This window comes from Athene cunicularia, assembly GCF_003259725.1.
Source record: "Athene cunicularia isolate RWA chromosome 6 unlocalized genomic scaffold, athCun1 chr6_part1, whole genome shotgun sequence".
Classification (NCBI taxonomy): Eukaryota; Metazoa; Chordata; class Aves; order Strigiformes; family Strigidae; genus Athene; species Athene cunicularia.
The window spans coordinates 15,185,896-15,208,455 of NW_020799105.1; the positions used below are offsets into that span (position 1 = coordinate 15,185,896).

The following is a 22,560-nucleotide window of genomic DNA, read 5'->3' on the forward strand; positions in this document are numbered from 1 at the left end:
GGGGGGGGGGCGGCTGTTAAATAATCCTTTGGTTTAGTACAAGCTCTTAGCAGTTCCTGGAAAATCCTGAAAAGTCATGACTGGTGACTTTCCTCCCTGGCTGCAGGAGCATGTGCATTCCCCAGAACACCCTGCAGGAGCTCTGCCCATCGTCCGTCCTGGGGCATTGCCACCCACCCTATTCCTGTACTTACTCAAAAACCAGTTAATTATGCTTGGAAGTGTGTAAGACTCCTGACAAGCTGAAATTTGATTTCTTCTAGCGTTTTAAATAAAAAGATGTGTAGCATGGCTTTGCTCTATGAGATAAGAACAAGGGACCCAGACCCCACATTCACAGTAACAGTTGTGTGAGCGTGGGGATTGCTGGAGCTGGGACTTTGGGAGCTGGATGGGCTGAAGATGGGCTTTGCAAAGGAGTTTAGTGCTTTGAGTTTTGCTTTAATCATAGGGTATCTCTAGGCTGCTTATCACAGGAGTAAACATGCTGCTTCAGCTCACGAAGGAAAGCTAGTGTGTACCGCATTAGAGGAGCTGGAAAAACCGGCGCAGGCTGAGCTCTCTATGGGACCAGCTTGCTGTCAATCAGGTTGCTGAATTCAGCCCAGATACCTACACGCTTCACTGCAAATGAAGAGATTATTATAACTTTACCTAATTCTTTGTATTTATTACTTGAGCCTATTTCTTTCACAGAAGCACACACATACACACGTCCCCCTTTTTTTTTTTTCTTGGCATTCACAAACACTTTCTGACTCTTATCTTCTCACTACCAGCCTTAACTCACTGGCAGTTTTTTTGTGGTCAACTCCACCCTTTTCCACTTAGGGCACCAGTTGTTTGTATCTAAACTCCAGTCTTGAAACAGCCTGTTATGAAGCTGTATGGGCTGTTTTGGTGAAGGTCTTCCTCTCCGTGGGCAGCTGCGTTTACAGCACAGGACTTAAAATTAACGTCTCTTCGCTCTCGAGAACTAAATGCCAGTTAAGTTTTGAAACTTTTCTTCAATGGTGGTGATTTGGCTGTTATTGTGGGGATCTCACGTATCTTTTCTAGCTAATTTTCTGTAGACTGACATATCAAACTGTTTGGGCCTTACTGTAACTAGTCCTGATGTGAGCACACGCTTTCTCCGCTTTAAAGGTTTGCAATGGTGAGGAGTATTTGCAGATCATTTGTATGCTGTTGTTTTCTCTATTTACAGGAAAAATGTTTTCTTATTATTTTATTTCTACTTCTTTTGAGTGGATAAGAACTACATGGAGAGGTCAATGGTCAACAAACATGGAACACAGAAAGACAGTCAAAATACTTATGAACCTGCATACTTCTTACCATCCTTAGAGAGCTGCCTACCAAGATGAAGAGATCAATACTAAAATTTTCTAGCAGCATTATTGTTCTCTGCTATATATAGGTGTATGCATGTAAAATAGGTTATTCTAGCAAGTTGGTTATTCTCTATTTTTTTTTTCTTGTGTTGACTGAAAAATACCAGTTCTCAACTGATAATTGCAGATGTTGTTTTGATTCTTAAAAGCCTCACTTTACACTGTCAGCTCACCCTTAAACTGTCCTGAAAGAAAATGGAAATAAATGAATGAGTCAGAGCTGAGGCTTGTAACTTCACTCTGAGTTTCAGAGAGTCCTTGCAGGTCTAAGTTGCAAGATTTTTCCATTTAAGCTGCTGGAATTTATGGTGTGTATTTGGAAGATGATTGTAAATATTTCTGGAGAAGTAATTTTATGATATTAGAAAGACCTTGATCTAATGATGCAACTAATGGCTCTATCAAGAAAAGCTCTATCTGTTCTTCAGGCTGTAGTACTGTGTAAGGCTGTCTAAGCTGGTGTAAAAGAACTGGCTGGAGTTTAAGAAACAGAAAGTTTAGAAATTGTGGAGATCTAGAAACAGTTTTATGAATGAGCTGAGCTGCTCTGTTTATTTTTACTGGTGAGTTGTGGGGAAATTCATGTCTCGGTGCAAGGTAGTGAAGTGGCATTGAGAAGGTGGGTGAGGCAGAAGCTTGGCTGTGCAGGGGCTGCTTTGGTTCATGGTGTAAATGCAAAACTATGTTTTCCTCTGGTGTAACTTTAGTATAGTTCAGCACACTGCTGTTTTGAAGAGAACAACCTCAGCTGGCAGTAGTGGAAGGGGGGAGTTTGCACTCTGCTGTATATCTAGGTCAGGCTATTTGCTTAGGTGGTTATCTGCTGCCAGTTGAATAAAAGCTCTACTTGGCATTCTAGTTGTGCATCTTGTCTGAAATGCTGCTTTACCTCCTTCCTATAGCTGTCAGGGGCGCAGTTTTCATACCATGGGCTGTTTTCTATGCAAACTTTCAGCAAGATGCTTGAAGTGCTGTTCCAGCACAAACAAGGCGGGGACATTGGTGCTTGGCTGGGCAGGTGAGCTCACTGAAGGCAGAAGGATGCTTGTGCAAACAGGAAACGATTCTCAGCTATGGTGTGGTGGGTTATCCAAGCAGCAGCCTTGCTGTAGCACCGGTGCAGACACAGGCAGGTTAGCCAAGTCCAGAAGTGGTGCAACTGTATTGACAGGCAGCATGGGCAGCCATCAGGTGCTCTGCTTCTCACTTTGGGACTCAGTACCCCATTGTGAAAAGTCACTGCTCCTGTTGTATCATCTTATGTCCAGAGTTTTAGTGTTTTAAAACAAACCAACCAAAAAAAACCCCATGTGTACCCAAAGAGCTAGTTAAATCCCAGAGCTGAAACTTTCTTTTTGTTGAACAATGCTGAGCATACAGCTGAATAACACAATTTTTCATTCATCTACAGTACAGTTTTATCTTGTCAGCATTTTCTTGTCGAATACTACATCTGAAATTACTAGTGACCTTTCCACTTGAAAAATACCTGCTTTGTGCCAGAGCAGAGAGTTTGTTGTCTTTTCAAAAACATCTCTCTCAAGCATGACTTGGTCACCTGTGGGCAGTTGCAGTGTAATGCCATATATATATTACAGTCTTATGAATTAAAGCAAAACCACAATGCTCGATCTGCAGGCTGCAGTTAGGTTTTCAGAAGCAGATTCCTGCTGCTGAATGGGTCAGATCCCAAAATGGGAGCCCTGCACGGTAGTGGTTTTATGGAAATCAGTGCTGTACAGTGGAAGCTCCAGTAAATATTGTTCATTTAACGGCTAATATTTAAGGTAAACTGGTGTCCAGAAGAAGGTGATGGCCTTCATATGAGCCCATTGTGAATTACCAGAAACAGAGGAAGCTTGTATTAGCACATGTGGTGTGATTATCTAAGGGCATACAGATCCAAGTTTTAAAGGTCTGTAGCAGTGAACGAAAGGTATTGAAATATTCATAAATATGCATGGAGCAATGTGTGTGAGTCATGTGTGACACACTGAAGGCTGCAGTCTGCTAGAAGACAGTGTTGCATGCTGGCGTGTGAATAAACTGCATACTTTATTTTAGGCACTTCATCCATATCCTCATCTCTGTTTTACAGCTCATCCCAAACCTCCATCTTTTCTACTTGCCCCAGCCCTTACCAGTCTTCTGTTATTTTTAAAATTATTTTTAAGGAAAGCTGATTGTTTGATTTAACAAAATTGTTGATACAACATTAAATCCTTATTTGTAGTAGCCTTATTTGTAGTACACAACTGTTAGCATCAGAGAGCAAAACTAAGATCAGAAGAATGAAAATACCATGATTAGAAAGCAGAAGAATTAAAAATACAAGAAATAAACCAAAACCTCTTTCTGTTAAAAGTTGCCTGAAATACATTACACCGTATTTTTTCTGTTATAGAAGTAACATTACTGGTATAGGTTTAAAAAAAAAAAAAAGTCTGAATATGACTAATATGAGTTTACTGTGAATGTTTTTGCAGATCCTTTTTATAGTCCTTGTTGAACTGAAGTGAGAATGATTTAATAGAATACAGATAACTCTGTTTCTCCATCTCCTCCCAAGCAAATACTTCCATGAATTTCATGAACTGTCTTCCACATGGCCCCTGGAAGACTACAAATGTGCAGTTTCCTTATATGCGTATTGTAAACAAGAGTGAAACAGTATTTCAGCTTTGCAGGCTGTGAAATAGCAGAGCTTTCTTGCAGAGGGTCTCTTTCAGGAATATCTGAGAAGTAATCGAACACCTTAGAATGACAGAATTTGAAAATAAATGTTAGTATAGCCTGTTGATTAAATGTATTGACCAGTCATTGTCTCTGCAGTCATAATATATTACAGTAACAGAAGGAGAAAGTGCCATAAAGCTCTAGCCTTATGGTAAACCATGAGCAGAAAAGCCAGCTGGTGCTAGGACGGCTGGTGCTTGAAAGTCTGTTTTATGTGGTTTGGGGGTTTTCAGGGGTGGAGGGGCAGGGAAGCCGCCTGTGACGTGAGGCGTATGATGTGCCAAGGGCCAAGGAAGTATCTCTGTTATTTTACATTTTTTGCACTTTCAAGCAGGTTGGTAGAACATAAAGATTGAAACCTGGCTCCTTTTTCTATATACTGTGAACTGTTTGACCACCAAAGTGCCTTCTTCTAGTTATATGAAAAATCATTGTCTTCTACAAGGGATTGTATAAATCACGTGTATCTGAATTTCATTCAAAACCACTTTGGTTGTAGTGAAAGATTCTCATATTCAGGTACTAACCAACCTCAAGGGTAAAAACCAGGCTGCAATGGGTGATGCTGAATCATCTGTTCCATGGTTTTTAGATTGTGATTTTTCTGTGTATCCCCCTTGTTACCCTGAGGTATGGCAGCACATTAAACACTCAGTGCTGCACTTGAATTTTCACTGAAAGTTGTGCTTTGAGGATGTAAGAAACTACTTACTGCCCAGTAATCTGTGAGTGGGGCTCTGGGCTTCTCAGAATGAATGTCCCAAATTGGTGGAAGCATCAGACCTCGACCTCCTCACTCCCATTTTGTGGAAATGATGACAGGGCTCTGCTTTACCTTAAAGTCATGTTTCAGGATTAATAAATTAATGCTTTTGAAGCACTTGAATTTACAGTAATTATCTGCCCAGAGAAAATCTTGACAGATAAATAATAATTGTCATCTCAACAGAGTATGAGTAACATGCAAAAAAGGCACAGGGCCATGTGCTGAGACATAAGAAGAGAAAAAAATACTGAATTTCTTTTCTAGTGAGAACTAGCCACTGTGTGCCAAATGAGGCATGGGGACAAGACAGCTGTGGTGTACTTAGATGATCATCTGTGTGCAAGAGGGGCAAAGAAACATCCTCTACATATCTGACTTCCAGCAGTCCAGGCTTGCAGCAACATTTGGGTTCCAGGCTGGGGACAGTGCGCGTTATGTTGTCAGTAGGGGACACCCACATTTCCACTGGAACACGTGGAGTCCAGAGGATGGTGGCCATCCTCAGAGCTGAATCAGCAGGGAGTAAGTGTCACAGTCAGTTGCTCATATATGAAGGATGAAAGTCAGGATGTTTTCTCCAACCACTTGCTGTTTTCCACAAATCCCTGTTTGCATTTCTGGCAATTACCCTCCCCATAATTACCTCCCTTCAGTTTCCCTTACAGGCTCCCAGTGCTGATGCATCTCCCATACCTCCCCTTCTTTTCTCCCAGTTCCTTGCCTTACTCAATTCCCTATTTCTTTATTTCCCTTGCTGCATAGAACTTACCTACAGGAGCCACTAAAGAGAAAAATCTGACTTTGCCCATGTATCTTCAGGTTAGCAAGAGGTTGTTCAGCTGTTTGAGGGGTGTCTCGTGTGTAGTCTGGTGTACACAGAGAGATCCGTGTAACAGATCGCTGCGTAGTCAGTCCATGTGAATTTTTAGAGGCTTTACTTGTAGAAATCTGTTAAGTCTCAGGTACACACAGTCCTGACAAAATTACTCTAAGGAAGATCATGGGTGTCTGTAAACTGGGAAGTTAAAGTGTAGTTATGGATGCTCAGCTATCCAACTGAGAGGCTGTATCAAGTGGAGTCTTGAGGATGGTTTTTGGGTGTCTGGTAGCACTCTGCCTTTTGAAGTCAAAACCTGTTTATGAACAGGCTATGTCATGAGTTTGGTGGATTTTACCCAACAAAGTGGGTGTTTTGGAGGACTGAAATAAATTCAGTGAAGAAATTACATTTGCCTTACAGAACTATTTTCTTTTTTAATTGAGAGCAAGTACTCTGCTAAGGAAGGCAAACTGAAAGGAGCAATTACATACAGGGAGTAGCCTGGAGTTATAATAGGAGTCAGCTGCATGGTAAAGACGCCACATGTCTTTCTGGAATCAACCAGCAAGAACATTTGCAATACACCTCAGCTCGTGTTGTGTGCAGCTTTGCACACTGCTGGTTCTGACAAAAGCTGGAAGATGCAGCCAAGAAATGATGAGAGGGTTAAAAAATATAACCTGTAAGGAAAGTTTGAAGGAACTGAATTTACTTAGTCTAGAAGTGTCAGGACTGAAGTAGTCCTAGGACAGGCATTTGTGGTGGATAGTGGTTAATCTATCGTCTAGAAGGAACAGGCTTTGTCCACAGTGCATAGTATATTAAATTTGATACTGTGAAAACCTTTTTCAGGATATATTCTGCAAGAGTTTATCTCTTGGGGACATTTTATACAGGAGAAGAGGGAACTTTTTCCCTTTGGGAGAAGGAAAGAAATAGAGAGGAGGTGACATCCTGGCATTTCTTCTGGCTTTTGCATGTCTGTGATACTACTTAGGCATGGATGAGCTCCAGTTTTCCAGTTGTTTATAATTTTATCAAATTTGGATGGATTTTCAGAGGGATTACAGAATTTAAAAGTATCCAGCACTAAAAGCAACACATTCTGATGGAATTTCAAATACCTCTTCCAAAATATGGAGAGCTCTAATTACTGATAAAAATGTTTTTTGTTATATCATTTTCAAAAATATATCTTATCTTGTCTTGTTCTGGGAAATACTTAACCCTCTGTGACCAAACTCCTTTCTCCCACCCCCCAAATTGCCAATACTTAGCATGCAAAGTTTAGGTCAGATGGTTAAAGTTTGGCAAAGTTATAAGCAGCTAAAAACAAGGTCTAAGGGGAAGTTTCATGTAACATTAATAACAGGCAAAGCTACCAGCCCCACCTATAATAATCTCATTTCTATCAAAGCCAGCTTTCCTTGATGATTCTCAAATGTTTCTACAGGCTTTTAGAGAAGATCTGGAATGCCTTATTCAAGAACAGATGAAGAAGGGTAATAACCCCACTGGACTGCTTGCATTACAGCAGATTGCTGAATACATTACAGCAAGCTCTTTTGCAGGTTTTTCCTCATCTTCGCTCAGTAAGTGAATTATACATATAATTGCACTTTTTCTTTCCCTTTTTTATTATCACCAGGCCTTAGCAATGCTGGGATCTCCTCTTTCTTTGAAAAGCTTGCTTCAGCTGTGAATTAGTACAGATGGTGGCCTTAACTTTCTATTTTAGAGTTCTTTTCTCTCAAATTCTTTAATTTGTATAATGATATTCAAAATGTTTGGAGTCCTCACACTCGGTTATTCTAGAATTTGCTAATAAAGGTTTAACCAAGATAGGAAACAAAATGCTGTGCCCTGTTACTATTAGCAGTTTAACATGAGCATAAACTGAGATGTGAAATACATAACCATTTAGATCCTTTTTTTTTTTTTTAAACAACAATTTATATGCAAGAGTTGGAAAAATAAATCAGGGGCAAGAATAGCCTGGCAAAATGATTCATTACACAAACAGCTCCCACGGTTAAAAACAGCTTGTAGTATGCACTCTAGTTATAAAGATGTCGCTAGGTTCTTTCAGTTAACACCCAAGTTTTTCTTTCCAAGTCATGAAGCACTGAAACGTTAAAGTTGGTTTAAGTTCTGTGGGTGGACATCATATGGGAGCTTACAAGCCTGCAGTGGCAGCTGTCAGCATTCAGCGTCTTTTGAGAACTGGTCCCAAAATGGTGCTTCAGGGTTAATTTAACAAAACAAGGGGAAGAGAACAGAGAGCCCAGATAATTTCATCTCCATGTCTGTGGTTGGTTAGTGAGACTGTGGGTCTGACTTCTCTCTGCTGAGTTTGCCCAGGGACTCGGACAGGGCGACTAATCTCAAAGTCCATACTCTTATTGTTGAAAACCAAAATAACTTTTACCTCTTCCGGTCATAACTTTCCCTGTAAGTAAAGACTGTAGCTCTCAAAGGAATATCATGCATTCATGAAGGGGAGAAGGGTATGTTTGTGTAGTCACAAGTCAGAGGTAAATTATCTTTGTGATTTCTCTGTTAAGAGGTGATCTCTTCTGTCGAAGGGTTTGAGAACTCTTACACTAAACCTAATTTCTTCATTAAGACTAAATTAAAGAGCTAAGGCTGAGACATCTCTTCAAATTAGTTGTACTGGTGTCAGAAGTCCAGCAGGAATGTGTTTTACTGTGATTTTTCAAAGTAACATATAAAAATACTTCATTACTGGCAAATGTCTTAAAGCGCAGTTCCACTCCTATATAGGATCTTGAATCAGGAGAGAACTCAAAATCCATATGGTACTTGAAAGGAGACCTTTATTTCACCTGTCTTGTGTTTGAAAAAGAGATGAAGATTTAAATTCAGAGTATGGTTCCTACTGTCTTAATGTTAACAGGTTTCAGTAAAGACCTTAGAAATCCCAACAGGGCAGTTCCAGTCTAATAACTGCTCGTACTGCTATGCTAACAATTTAAATACACCGCTTCTCAAAGATCATGACATAGCTAGAATTTATTTAATTGTCCAGCTGGCATCATCTTTTTTTATCTGTTTTTCAGGCCATGGAATGATTACACCCATCAATGATCTACCTGGGATAGATACCTCCTCATTTGTTAAGGGAGAAAAACTTACTCGTTGCAAGTTAGCCAGTTTATACAGATTAGCTGACTTGTTTGGGTGGGCACATTTGCCCAATGCCTATATCACAGTAAGTATTTTAGAGAACTTCTTTGGACTCTTACCTATTCACTCAAATTAATTTTCCCCTGAATAATATAAATTCAAAAATAGATCAATAATCCATTTTCTTCCTCCTCTGCAGGTAAGAGTAAGCAAAGAACATGACCATATTCTAATCATTCCAAGAGGTCTGTCGTTCTCCGAAGCTTCAGCTTCTAATTTGGTATGTGATTCACCTGCTGTAATAACCAGCAAAGCTCAGCCTGTTTTCTAAAATACTTTTGTGGCTGCTGAAATGGACTCCTAAACTATAATCATGCTGTTATTTGTTTTGTAATCTTTACCCACCAGATGAAAAGCTGATTAACTATTTAGATACTAGCATCCTTTGTTCTCAGCATTTCTTTCTGAGCTTAGCTTTACTTTTTGTTGCTTTGTCTTCAGCTTCGGTGTGGAGCAGCAAAGTTTTGTCTTCCTGTCTGATGAAGCTCATCAAATAGCCTCAGTGTAACAGCAACCTTTTGTAACTTGACAATATGGTAATACATATGAAATGAGTCTGTAGGAGTAGTGTTAGTAGAATCAGCTCTTATCTTTATAAGTGGGGAAATAAAGTTGAATAATCTTCCCCAGGCCCAACAAAGGAGCTGGATGAAGTTACATATTGGCATTTAGGCAATGGTAGCTGCTAAGTCACGCATTTTTTGGTATGGAACCTGCCATATGTTCTTCATGTCAGTATGTAGAAACTACCTCTAGTTGAAAGGGGTAGCAGATTGAGCTTGCTAGCATTACACCAACAAATACAGAACCAAAATACAAACATGAGAACAAGACCTGATATGACCCTGCTGTTGTTTTTTGTTGATCCTGGAATTATTTTAACATTCACATGAAATTAAAAATTCCCTGTGCATTTAATTTTCTTATTGGAAATTTCTGAGGCTGAATTTTCTTCATATTTAGAATGTAGGAAATGTTAATGAAGTTAATTTTTGAAAGTCAGAAACAAGGAAAGGTCAGCTAGACCAAATATCAGCTTAGACCATTTTATCAGGGTCTTATCTTTATTTTTTCCATTGCTGGACTTCCAACAGCTATCAAGGGCTTGGACATCAGGATGGTTTATGGACACACAGATTCATGGCTGCTCTCCTCCTCCTTTTTGTGCTCTGAGCCCTAAATGTGTGGGGGGAAATTTGGTACCAAGTTAGAAAGGGAGAGTAGTTTGTAGATAATGGCAGTTGTCACAATTTTTTTTAATATCGTTCCTTTGTTTTCTTTTCCAGGTTAAAGTAAACATCCTAGGAGATGTAGTTGACCAGGGAAGTACAACTCTAAGTATTGACAATGCAGGATTCAGTCCACATGTGGCCATCTACTCCACACGCCCTGATGTCAGATGTGTAATACACATACATACTCCTGCAACAGCAGCTGTAAGTCTTCCTTCTAGCATAAAGAGTAAAAGGAAACAGGTTTGCCTTATGAACTTAGAGCACATTTCTGAATCTGAATCACTCTCACAGCAGTTTTAGTTTTATTTTAACATCAACTCTACACTGGTAAAGAAAGGTGTGAGGTTATCAAATAAGCAGAGAAAGATTGCTGGGCCACTGCAGTGAGATGGATAGGAATAAACTGATGCTTAGATACATCTGTACTCAGGTTGAGGAGGCTTTAAAGTATATAGTTTACACAGGCTTCACTTACAGCATCTTACATATAACATGCTGTTTACATCATCGTTTGTATTGTGCAACTCCATTTTTAAATGGCTTAATTAGTAGTTATGTTCAGTTTGAATTTACCTCACTATTAAAAAGTCATGGTTAATATAAGTTAAAAATTTAAGGAAACTTGAAAGAATTGCTTTGAGATAGATAAATTCATATTATTTTATATATAAATGCATATATATACATTCCTTGACTACAGACAAAAAAAGGAATGGATAACTTCTTTTATACTAGCTTTTTGAAGTTATAAATGTGGGAAAGAAGGAAAAATCATTAAGTGGGCTTATGCTGAGTATTAAGCATGGATAAAATTCAGAAAAATTAACTTAGTTGGGATGATTTGTCTTTTCCTATAATGAATCTATCTCCAGGTTGGGTAGCATCACCTCTTTCACCCTGTTGCAGATTAGACTAGAGGGTAAAAAAGAAAGTATTGTTTCTAAGCTTTTACTATGGAGACTTTGTCTCTCTTTTACCAAAGATACAAAGTACATCCTGCTAAAGCTTGGGTGGTTGAGATGTGAGTTTTAAGAGTTTCATTTTTTCCTAATTATCAGTACTTCATTTTATTGAAACAGGTTTCATCGATGAAGTGTGGCATCCTTCCCATATCACAAGAGGCTCTGATTCTGGGAGATGTTGCTTATTACAACTATCAGGGATCTCTTGATGAACAGGAAGAGAGAATTCAGCTTCAAAAAGTTCTTGGACCCAGCTGCAAGGTATTCAACCTCATTCACGCTCTTCATAAACAATTTTCATGTACTGTGCCAGTTTCTACCATTTAACATTAGTGTCTTCATTTACTAGGTATTAGTCTTGAGAAACCATGGTGTGGTAGCACTAGGAGAGACACTGGAGGAAGCATTCCACTATATTTTCAATGTGCAGCTGGCCTGTGAAACACAGGTGAGAGAGAATTTACCTGTATTTCATTTCAAACACTTATGCTGCTGAGTTATAGATTGCATCCCAGATGGGAAGATCTCTAATGCTACAAAATACTTGGGGTTGTGGAATCTGGTAATCATATGCTAGGTCAAAGTTGGAGAAATTGGTATAAAGAAGAAAACTTAGAAGGAACAGCACAAATACCATATCACTCCTCCTTGAATGAGCCATCGGTGTTGTTACACTCTGAAGGGTACAGGTTTCGTTCCATGCTGTGGAGAGTGAGCTTCATGCAGAGAATCTGCTGGATAATAGATTTGGTGGTACTCGCTGCATGTGGAAGTGTGACTTAAGATCTCTTGATATCTGGCTTGTTTATCAAAGCTGAATGTTGTGACAAGATAAAGACCTTCTCCCTACAATCACAAAAATTTGTAAAACCAAATAAACAGAAGGGGCAATGGTAGAGGGTAGTGTATTTAAAAATAACTTGAGTCCCAAAATTGGTTGTTTCCATTTTGTCTAACTACCTTGTTAGGTATTATCTATAACCTGGGGAGAGAGACCACCGAAGGTGTCCTCACCTTTCATAACTCTTAAGCCCATCCCCAGAAACTTCATCACTTTGCTTTTACTTGTTTTCCAGTGATCCTGTCCTCCCAAGTAGGCGTTTGGAGGTGCAAATGGCAGTCCTTCACTCCTTTCCTTTCCTCCTTTGCCCTGCCATTCATTTTGAGTTCAGTCACTCATTCGTTTTGAAATGGATATAAAAATGAAAAATTTTTAGTCTGGTAATGCAGATGGACCTTTTTAATGTACTCTGAAAGCTAGTGTTTGAGTCTACTTTTAAAGTGAAGTTATTAGCAGATATTATCATCCTTTTCATAAGAATCACTTGCTATATATTTTAATACACCTTTGCACAGTAGAAAACTAGTCTGAGAAATAAGTGCAGCATGTGTTTAAGTATGTTTCTCCTGTGAATTCAGAAAATCAGAGAATCTAAAAGCTTTTCCACAAATGAAAAACACTCATTGATGTCTCCAGGTTCATGCATTAGCTGGAGCAGGTGGGATAGACAATCTCCTACTACTGGATCTGCAGAAGTTCAAGCCTTCCACACATGCTGTGGCAGCAGCTGGAGGAGGTGGAGTTAATATGGCTTCGCAGCAAAAATGGAAAGTTGGGGAGCAAGAATTTGAAGCGCTTATGCGGATGCTGGACAACCTGGTAAGAGCACATTGATGGTGTTGTCCATATAGTCTCTCTAATCTTTTGTGTGTAGGATTAACTTCTGTAAAGTAAATTGTTATTTTCTGGTTTCTTTGTCAGTTTCAAAATGAGGATGGAGTAACTTCTATTGTATACAAAATCTCTTCTGCTTGGTTTAGTTTTTATTATGTTAATGTATCTGACAGTAGTATTCTGTCTTGATAAGAATTTATGTTTTGAACTTAAATTTTGTTCAACCCATTTCACAAACATATTTGCTCTTTTTAGTAGCTTAATAATAAAATGTATTTTAATCGCCAGCTAGTAAATTGACATAGCATATTCCCTCTGTATTTTGTTATTAACTCTTAATATTAGGAAATAAGATGGTAATTTGTTTTTTGTTTGAAATATCCATTTTGCTGCACTATGAATTCTGGAACAGCGCTCATTACATATAGAGTGACGAATGGGGGAGTGTCATGAACTAGGATGTGCTGTTGCGCAAGACAGATAAACATCCTCATGAATGCTACCTAGGTCATAACCTGAGCAGGGTGTCATTTGGTGGTCATGTGTTCATGAAGGTGGGAGGAAGATGAAGTGTGGGGGCAGTCCTGTTCAGTTCCTACTGTGCTGTGTTTTAGGTGGGTCTCTTGAATGTTAATAATAGGAATGAATGATGGATGAGATGACACCACTAGTCCGCTCTCTAAAGAGCTCAGTGAACCTGTTTAATGCTCATAGGGCAGTGCAAAACTTTGGTGACGTATTTGGATACCTTTTCCTGATTTTTTTTTGTTTTGTTTTCTTTTTAAATTTTTTTAAAACTTTTTTTTTTCTTTTTTTTCTTCCTCCATAGGGATACAGAACTGGCTATGCCTATAGGCAGCCATTAGTCAGGGAAAAACCCAGACATAAGAGTGACGTTGAGATCCCAGCCACTGTGACTGCCTTTTCCTTTGAAGATGATTCAGTCCCACTTTCCCCCCTGAAATTCCTGGCGCAGAGGCAACAGAGGGAAAAGACAAGATGGCTGAACTCTCCAAACACATACTTGAAAGTTAATGTGCCTGAGGAGTCTTGGAATGGAGAAACCAGTCCCAGGACTAAGATCACGGTAGGTAGATATTTTAGGCAGACACTTAGTTTTTGCACCACTTGGAAGTAAATTATCAACAGAGGAAATCTTTAACAAGATTAGCAAATAAGTTTATCAAGCAAATAAAATCACACTTTGGGGGAACTTAAGGGTATTAGTACTAAGAATCCTCTCTGTTTGGGGAAGTGGGGTTTAGCTGTTTGGAAGAGTAACAGTTTATGATACAATTTGACAGTGATTTCCCATTTGTGATGAGCTCCTCTGATTCCTGAAGTAGAAAACTGTTTCTCTACCATATCTTTTTATGCTATCAATTATCCACCAATCATAGTAAGGTTTTAAATCACCCATGGGTTCTCTTCTCTATACAAGGGAGACACAAGCTCTAACTCTAACTGCTCCTTTTCTGTTTGTGAACCTACTGAAAACAGACTTCAAAGAGTCTGTTCATGCTACTGCTTTCAGTTATGATCAAGAGTTTTCTCCTTCGGCTCACCAAGATTCTTCCACTGTGTTTCCAGTCTGGAGAGAGGTGGCTCTCGTGGGACTGTGGAGCATGTTATTTGCTATCAGGCTACTCCCAGTGGCATAGTACAATTATAAAAGCATCAGCTCCTCCTGCTGGCAGGCTAGCAAGTTTCTGAACTTAAGTTGGGAGGAACACCTTCAGCAACTGATTTAAAACCCTGCTTACAAAGGAAAAAAAACTATAGACAGAGGTGGAAGTTGATCGCATGAACAAGTGCTCTGGTGCTGGTGGATCTATATGCGAGTTACAGGGGTGATCCTTTCTAAATATAGCTTCAGTAGTACACAGTTTTTCAGGAATGTATTTTAGTGTTTACAAAAAGCAATCTTGATGGTATGTGTTCAAGGCAACTTAAATTCTCTTGGACAAACATACAAGCTTGTAAGGAGTTGTTTTGTAGGTGTCGTATTGAGAATCAAGTCAGGAAGTTCTTTCTTTCTATCTCTTCCTGAACAATAAGACAACACTGTGAATTGTTCTTCCCCAGCATACTGGGTTTTTTAACTTCTTTTTTTTTTTTTTGTTCTTTAAGTGGATGAAAGCTGATGACTCCTCCAAGACTAGTGGAGGAACACCAATCAAAATTGAAGATCCAAACCAATTTGTTCCTCTAAACACAAACCCAAGTGAAGTGTTGGAAAAGAGAAATAAGGTAAAAGAAGTGTAATGAAGAAAACTGTAGCATTTCCAAATAATGGTCAAGTATGGTCAAATAATGATTCAACGCAGCAGTAAAATAACACTTTCAGGTGTTCTGATTTTACTAAGAAGTTCTTTACATTGCATGTGACTTTTGGCACTAAAAAGCATGTATTTAAATGAATGATATACATAAAGTCTGTGGATACATATGCAATATATATGTAAATTTCAAATGCAATAGTTTGGTAAAGAATTAATATTGTCTGGAAATGGTAGTCACTGCTATTTTGTATTATATTTAGTGGATAATTAGGTGTCAACATGAACTGAATTGCTGTGCGTCATCTACAGCGTGATTGAGTCCCAGACTGTAGTCTCACTGTGTCCTGTATTAATTCTCCTAGCACTTAGCAAGCTGGAGTTTCTGTGTTTCAGTCTGCTTCCTAATGGCAGCAGAAAAAAGAAAGTGGGAGGTTACTGTTGGACCTCTCTGTAAACATAGATATCTTGCTGCTTTTCCCTTCCAGCACATAAGATGCTGATTGTCAGACTGACCAAATACTCCACCCTAGGCATAACTATATTAACAGATATTCAGGACACTTTCCATTTGATTACATATTTTTTTCTTTCTTGGAAAGCACCATATCAGTATCCATGGGGACTGGAGTCAGAAGGAGCAACTCCCTTAGAACCGGAAAGGCACCTTCTAAGCATATAGAGATTAATAATACAAGTCCTAGACAATGATTTTTAAATTCATGCATGTTAGTGTCTCATTAGATAGTTTATTCCTATTTTTTGCTGTAGATTTTTTTTTGGTGTGATCTGTATTTGTATCTCTATCTGATCTGTCAATCTCTTAAGCACTAATGTGAAGCTAGGGCTGTTGGCTTGGGGAAAATAATGAGGTATTCACAGAAGGAAAAACTTTAGCAACCTTTGTGTTTGCAGATTGATCTCTAATAGCTTGACATGGGTCACTTATTTTGGTGGGGTGGAGAGGACAGGTTGAGACACACACTATTCCTTTAAGCTTATTTCTAAATACTGGCTTGCGTGAAATGCAGGAGCTGGGGCTAGGATGGATATTTGGGAGTACCTAAAGGGTTAAACTACATACACAGTGTATTCAGAGCTGGAAGGAGAGATCTTAATTTTTTGATGGAGCAACATACAGCTTGATCCTCCAGCCATTCACTGCTGCCTGTGTTACTGGCTTTGCAAAGCTGATGGGCATAGGATTTGTTAAAGAGAAATATCTGTTTCTAACCCAGTTTCTTTTCTCTGTATAGATAAGGGAGCAAAATCGATATGACCTAAAGACAGCAGGACCACAGTCTCAGCTGCTCGCTGGGATTGTTGTGGATAAAAAGCCGACTCCAGTGAGTAGGACATAATTAATTGATTTACATATATTTGGATTATTTGGCTGCCTGTCTTTCAAACATCAGTTTGAGCCATTTTCTTTCTAAATGCTTTGTTAGAACTGATTATTTTAATGCCAGGTTTTGGATGTGCAATAATTATTCATGTTTCATTTCAGAGGTTTAAAATGTTAGTTTCAAATGGAGACATGCATTGTAGGTTTGCCTGCTATTAATATTAATGTAGTAAGGCCCTTGTCTAAGACCATTTAAGCTAACAAGTGATGAACTTTGCAATGCATAGTGACAAAAATAGTCCTTTCATCAGTCTGTGGAACTGCTGCTAAAGGAAATGACTGAAGCCCAGAAATAACTGCATTTAAAAGATGGGATGGGACCATGCAGAAGGCAGCTTTCATTAGAAACAGTCTTCTTATTGGGCAGGAGGGTTTCCAGTGTCTTACCTGTCCACACCATCTTGTCTTGAGTAGAATATACTTCCTTCCAAACAGTACAGATATCCCTAATAAGATTTTAATTTTGTCATTGTAAGAGCTCTTCCAGTTAGATTCCTAAACTGGAGCATGAACACAGTTACATTCCTACAAAAAAAAATTATAGAACTTGAAGCATTTGAAGAAAATATGGGAAACCTTATTTTTGAATCCCTTCAAAGGGACTCAAAGTTGTTAAAGAACTTTCACTTTTCTGAAGAGTATGTTAGTTCCTGTAGTGTAAGCTGTTGAGGCAGGTCTCTACTGCTAAAACTCTCACACTTTATACAAAAAAAACCTCAAATAATGATTATGCTGCTGCAAAGGGATGGTGATTTACAGCTCAGTGGTCAATGTTCATTACTATGTGAATGCCTATTAAATGGGGTAATTTTAGTCTGGATGCATGTGTGGTTTTCTTCTATATTCCCTGCCAGTCTGGTGTCACCAAACTTGGGAAAAAAAAAAAGATACAGTAAACATGTACATCTTGCTTGCTTCTTTTAACTGTTAAATTTTGTGGTTTTCTCTTTTCCAGCCAATGCAATTTGAAGATGATGAGCATGCACCGCCAGCACCACCCAACCCATTCAGCCATCTCACAGAAAAGGAACTGGAAGAGTACAAGAAAACAATTGAGCGCAAGCAGCAAGGGTTAGAAGGTCAGTGGTGTGTTTTCAAATGTTGGGTTTTACGTTTTAATAATGAATTAATTTCTAGTTTGAAAAAAATCTACTGTAAAAAAATGTATCTGAGTTAATTAGCAGTATATCCTGTTGGCAACTGCCTTGCTTTAGAACTAATCATTCCTTGAGATGATAGAATTTTTTGTTAAATGTTTTTCTTTGTTACTTTGGTTAATGCTATAATTAAAGTAAGGAAAAGTTTGCACAGAAATGAGGTTGGCAGAAACACACTTTAACATAATGACTTTTTTTTTCTTTTTGTCAGAATTGTAGAATAACTTAGGTTGAAAGAGCCTGTGAAGGTCATTTTAGTCCAGCCTCCTCCTCAAAGTTGATTTCAAAGTTATATCAAGTTGCTCAGGTCTGGGTCCAGATGAGCATTGAATACCTGTAAGGGTAACGATTCCACAATCAGTCTGGTAACCTTCCACTTCACTGTGGATGTTTGCTAAGTAATCTAGATGATACATGAATAGTTAACTCTGAAAAGAGATCTTTGACACTTTAGATTCTGAAATAGGTGGCCAGGTAGAAGAAAGCACTGTGATTCTGGGTTCTTCTGATACCTGTTCTGATATCAGAATTCACAGAAAAAGGCTACTGGATTCTCACTTGGAATCTGAGATATGCCGTGATATTTACATTTGGTACAACCGTGTCAATTAGTTCTCAATTTTCTGACCCTTGAATTCCAGTGGTTTTGAGCACACATTTGTAACTTATTATCCTCAGAAGTTTACTGAGATGATTGGTCTTGGCTTGTTTAATTTTTCTTTTATTCTCCCAATGTACAAGACCCATCTACTTTCACTTTTTACGTCTTCTTCCAATACTACTGTTCCATAGGGAATTACTAACTCAGGGTTGTTGGGCATTTTTTAACAATAACACTTAGTATGCACTCTTCTTCACTACTGTTGTGTTATAAAACAACTTTGCTATATATCACATTCAGGGCATCGCATAATAGCTTACTATAACAGCAAACTGTGTGACTTATGGCTAGATAAAACCATGGGGCATGCTACCCAGAATGCAACCCTGCTACCCTTTTTAATGCTTTCTATTAAGGAACTAATATATAATGATTGTTAGCAGATAAAACGTGTAAATCCATAATTCTATAGAGTTTAAACTGTGTCTTGTAACTTATTGAGGTTGTCAGCATGAGCACCACAATGCTAGCAGAGCTGTAAATCTTGTAGCACTAGCACTGACATTCTTGCTTGACTTTTACTTTTGCATGGCTACTAATTCAAATCTTGTCCTGCAGATGCTGAACAGGAATTATTCTCAGATGACGGTTCATCTGTGTCACAAATTCAGTCCCAAACTCAATCCCCGCAAAATGTCCCAGAAAAATTAGAAGGTATTCCATGCAATTTCTGTGTAATGCCAATGGCTCTGATCACCCGAGTCATCCACCCCTCTGCTGCATTCTTTACACTTGCATGAAGTTGGCAGAGCCAAAAAGAGCCCTCTTTTACCAAGTCTGGGTGGGACTCTGTCCAAAAAACTACTTTAGCCAATTTTTTCTGATGTGTAATTCTCAAAAACAGAAAATAACATGGGACATACTGAAATTTAGATATTAATGAGGTGGAGGAAATAGATACTATATTTTGATTTTATTGAAAGCTTTAAGATTAGATTTTTCGCCTAAGGCTTTTCCAGCACAGTCTAAGAAGGCATTTGGAAAAGATGGTTCTCTAAAGACGTGTGTGAAATGGCTGCATTTTCATAAATTAGTCTCTTGCAGTAAAATGTAATTCTGATTGTGCTTGAGACTGTATAGACTGTATGTGTATATACTGCATACAGCTTGAGCTGTATATGTACCTGGCAGAGAGAAGGTTAGCTTTTTCAGTCCATTTTGCTTTGATGACATTTTCACAGTATTTATCTGTTTACAATGAGTAAGAGTGCAGATAAAGGGGGGAAAAAACCTACATCTAAGCCCTTCGGGTTTCATTCTTTGGATCACAGTCCAGACTCACAGACTTTGTTTCCGTACTGGTTTTTTTTACTTGATAGTGTACATAAATAATTGCAAAATTCTGTGTTCTTTCAGAAAATCATGAAGATCTCTATACCCAGAGTGCTAACCTAATATCTGTGGAGTTGCCAGTTGTGGTGGTGAATGGCAAGGATGATGCCCATGACGTGGAGGAAGATCTCACCAAGAGGGTCAGTCAGTTAACCACTAGTACTGTGGAGAGTGTAGAGATTACAATTAAAAGCTCTGAAAAGATAGAAGAGGCCCTGTCCCCTGAAGGGTCACCTTCCAAATCCCCATCAAAGAAGAAGAAGAAATTCCGCACCCCATCTTTCCTGAAAAAGAGTAAAAAGAAGGAGAAAGTGGAAGCATAAGTGCAGCTCTGTTGTGAGGAGACATTGCACATTTTAAACCATTTAAGTTGACCGTTAACAGCGTAGTGTTAGGGGTGTGCAGTAACTGGACTTTTAACGTAAACAAAAAGGAACTGGAAGAGGTTTTGCTTTAAAAACAAACAAAACAAAAAAAAAAAAACAACTTTTCATGTTAATTGAAAATTAATTCATCTCTCACTTAACTGTGTCCAAAATTGCTGTGAGGGTTGGAAACATTCATTAGTTTCATGTAGAACTACACTGGCAGGTGCTCAGTTACCATCATAGCAAGATTGAAAACCATCACAGTATGCAGCAGCGAGTTCTGCTTGGAGTATTTTGCAGACCTTAAAATTTTCAGTACAGTTAAAGTCTTTATTAAAGTTACTGTTGAGTGGTCATATGACTTTTTAAAACTGCTGTCTCATTTGGTAACCAGATCATACATTTTTGTATTGTGGTTTTGACCATATATTTTATGTTTCTGTACCCCTGTTGAGTGGGTGCATATTAACAGCACACCTTTAAATCTTTTTTAAGATTAGATCGTATAGAAATATTATACACTGGCACATAGTATTAGGGGGAAAAACTGTGTAAGAGAAAGTTTATTTGGAATTATACAAAATATCTAAAGAATTCCATTCTTCAATAACTTTTTTGCCAAATATTTCATTTTAGTGAAATATAATTTTTGAAAACTTCTTTTTTATTCTATCAGTTGGGGGGGGGGGGAAACCCTTATTTTTCAAGAAAGGGGATTTTATACACTTAACATTGATAATTTAGTTTAACTGGCAAAACAAAAAGAAGATTTTATATGTTCAAATGTTTGTATACCATTCAGTATAAAGGTATTATAAGCATGTGAACCAAGCATTTAATAGTAGAGTGTATTTAAGAATGCTTGGTTTAGAGTATACTTAAATATAAGTCAGGAATCCAGGGACTTAGAAATCAAATGATAAAAGCATATAAAATTGAACTGGATTCATGTTTAAAAATTACTTGTGGGTTGGTTTTTTTTCTCTCATGGTATTGCTAATGAATGAAGAAAAATAATCTCTTAACATAACCAAATGAAGGAAACAAAACTGTTAAAAGGGAAAGTGACATAGTAAGAAAATAGGAGGAGACAAAGAAAGTAAAAGTTCAGTGATTATTTTTTTTAAATATATGATATGGATTATGGGATATTTTTATTAAATCAGCAAAGTGACATTTCCATATTAGATGTTTTAAATAATTTGTATGGATTCATACAGAGTGCAACACTTTGGGTTTTTCTTCACTTTCATTTGAATTGTAAAAGGGTCTCATGAATCTGTGTTGTCCTTTGGATGAACCCAGAGCAAATCAGAGCCTAGTGCCATGGGTAAGGGTGGTACTGCCACTTACTCATTTTTACTGATATTGTCATTTTAGTACTTTTACTGTATTGTAAATACAAACTAAACATAGAAATTAACATAGGGTTTTCTTCGCTGTGTCAAATTGTCTGTAAATCAGTCATCGCAATAGGAAGTACATTTTAAAGATCCATGTGATTCCCAAATTGCCGGTTGAAATATTATACAATATATAATTGTTAAATATGGCTGGAGAGTGGTTTGGCATGCAAAAATGTTGATTATAGCATGTTCGGGGGCTGGTTAGCTTTGACCGTGTAAGTGTGATAATGCAATGTTGGAATGGATCCTGGAAACAATTTTCTAGCTATCACTAAATACTGGAATCAGTGTTTTAAATCATAGTGGAAACTTTCAGTTGCTTACTTTGTTTTTTATGTTCTACATTATTTGTGTTGTATTACAACATATGTAGAAACAGTAACCTGTGAACTACGCTTTTCATAACTTTTTTAAAAATATATCTAAATGAATGCAATGTGCATAAATATTTTTTAAAATGCAACCGTGAACTATTTGCACCTTTTGCTAATGCCTCTATTTACTTGCTTTGGCATAAAGAATGAGCCAGCCAACTCTTGTGTCCTGTGGAAAATATATAAATGTTATCTGAAATTGCTCATAGATGTAATGCTAATTAATGTTAAATCACAAATAAACAGTATTTTAAATAGATTGATTTTGTAGAGCAGCCTTTTGTTTATACAGTGCTTTTACATGTAGAAAAGATGCCTTGATTATGCACATTGCTTCTCAAGGATTTATCCTGAAGATGGCTTCTTGCTTGTACTTATTCTGAAAGCTATGCAAGAAAGTAGTCTGATCTGACTAGTGAACAGTTGTTTTCTCTGTCACAGATCCTGGAGATGAAAGAGGACAGGCCTGTGGTAAAATAAGTGGCATTGTCAGGCAGTTGTTTTGAGCCTCAGTTAAGTTTGTGCTTCAGGCTTTCCTCTCCCAGGGCACGCTTCCCCATCTTCTTGGTCTGTGTCTTCTGCTCTACAGCATGGGTTTACATCTGACAGCCTGACACACAGGACTTGGGTGGTTTATGCGCTGTGTAAGTACAGAGCAAGGAAATAGCTTGTGGAAATTACTTTTTTTTTTTTTTCCATTTTATTAATGAAAACAAAGAGGGTTTTGTAAGGAAGGCTTCTAATGCAAAGTTATGTGAAGACATCTGCGTCACACCCTTCCAG

The 22,560-nt window shown here is 38.1% G+C and overlaps 1 protein-coding gene across 9 annotated transcripts in view; it reads left to right on the top strand.

Moving 5' to 3' along the window:
* The window catches only part of ADD3 (adducin 3), a 104,959-nt gene extending 82,922 nt beyond the window's left edge, over nucleotides 1-22,037 (top strand). For 8 of the 9 annotated variants that reach the window (XM_026851156.1, XM_026851159.1, XM_026851160.1 and 5 more), the window contains 13 exons: nucleotides 7,170-7,308; nucleotides 8,797-8,948; nucleotides 9,063-9,143; nucleotides 10,210-10,359; nucleotides 11,238-11,381; nucleotides 11,470-11,568; nucleotides 12,598-12,780; nucleotides 13,625-13,882; nucleotides 14,926-15,045; nucleotides 16,331-16,420; nucleotides 17,435-17,558; nucleotides 18,856-18,951; nucleotides 19,654-22,037. In XM_026851156.1, the coding sequence (XP_026706957.1) occupies nucleotides 7,170-7,308; nucleotides 8,797-8,948; nucleotides 9,063-9,143; nucleotides 10,210-10,359; nucleotides 11,238-11,381; nucleotides 11,470-11,568; nucleotides 12,598-12,780; nucleotides 13,625-13,882; nucleotides 14,926-15,045; nucleotides 16,331-16,420; nucleotides 17,435-17,558; nucleotides 18,856-18,951; nucleotides 19,654-19,952 (1,935 nt within the window). In that variant the 3' untranslated portion in view covers nucleotides 19,953-22,037. The remainder of the gene's footprint in view (nucleotides 1-7,169; nucleotides 7,309-8,796; nucleotides 8,949-9,062; nucleotides 9,144-10,209; nucleotides 10,360-11,237; nucleotides 11,382-11,469; nucleotides 11,569-12,597; nucleotides 12,781-13,624; nucleotides 13,883-14,925; nucleotides 15,046-16,330; nucleotides 16,421-17,434; nucleotides 17,559-18,855; nucleotides 18,952-19,653) is intronic. The other variant, XM_026851164.1, reaches the window with a different exon arrangement.
* The last annotated feature ends 523 nt before the right edge of the window (nucleotides 22,038-22,560 follow it).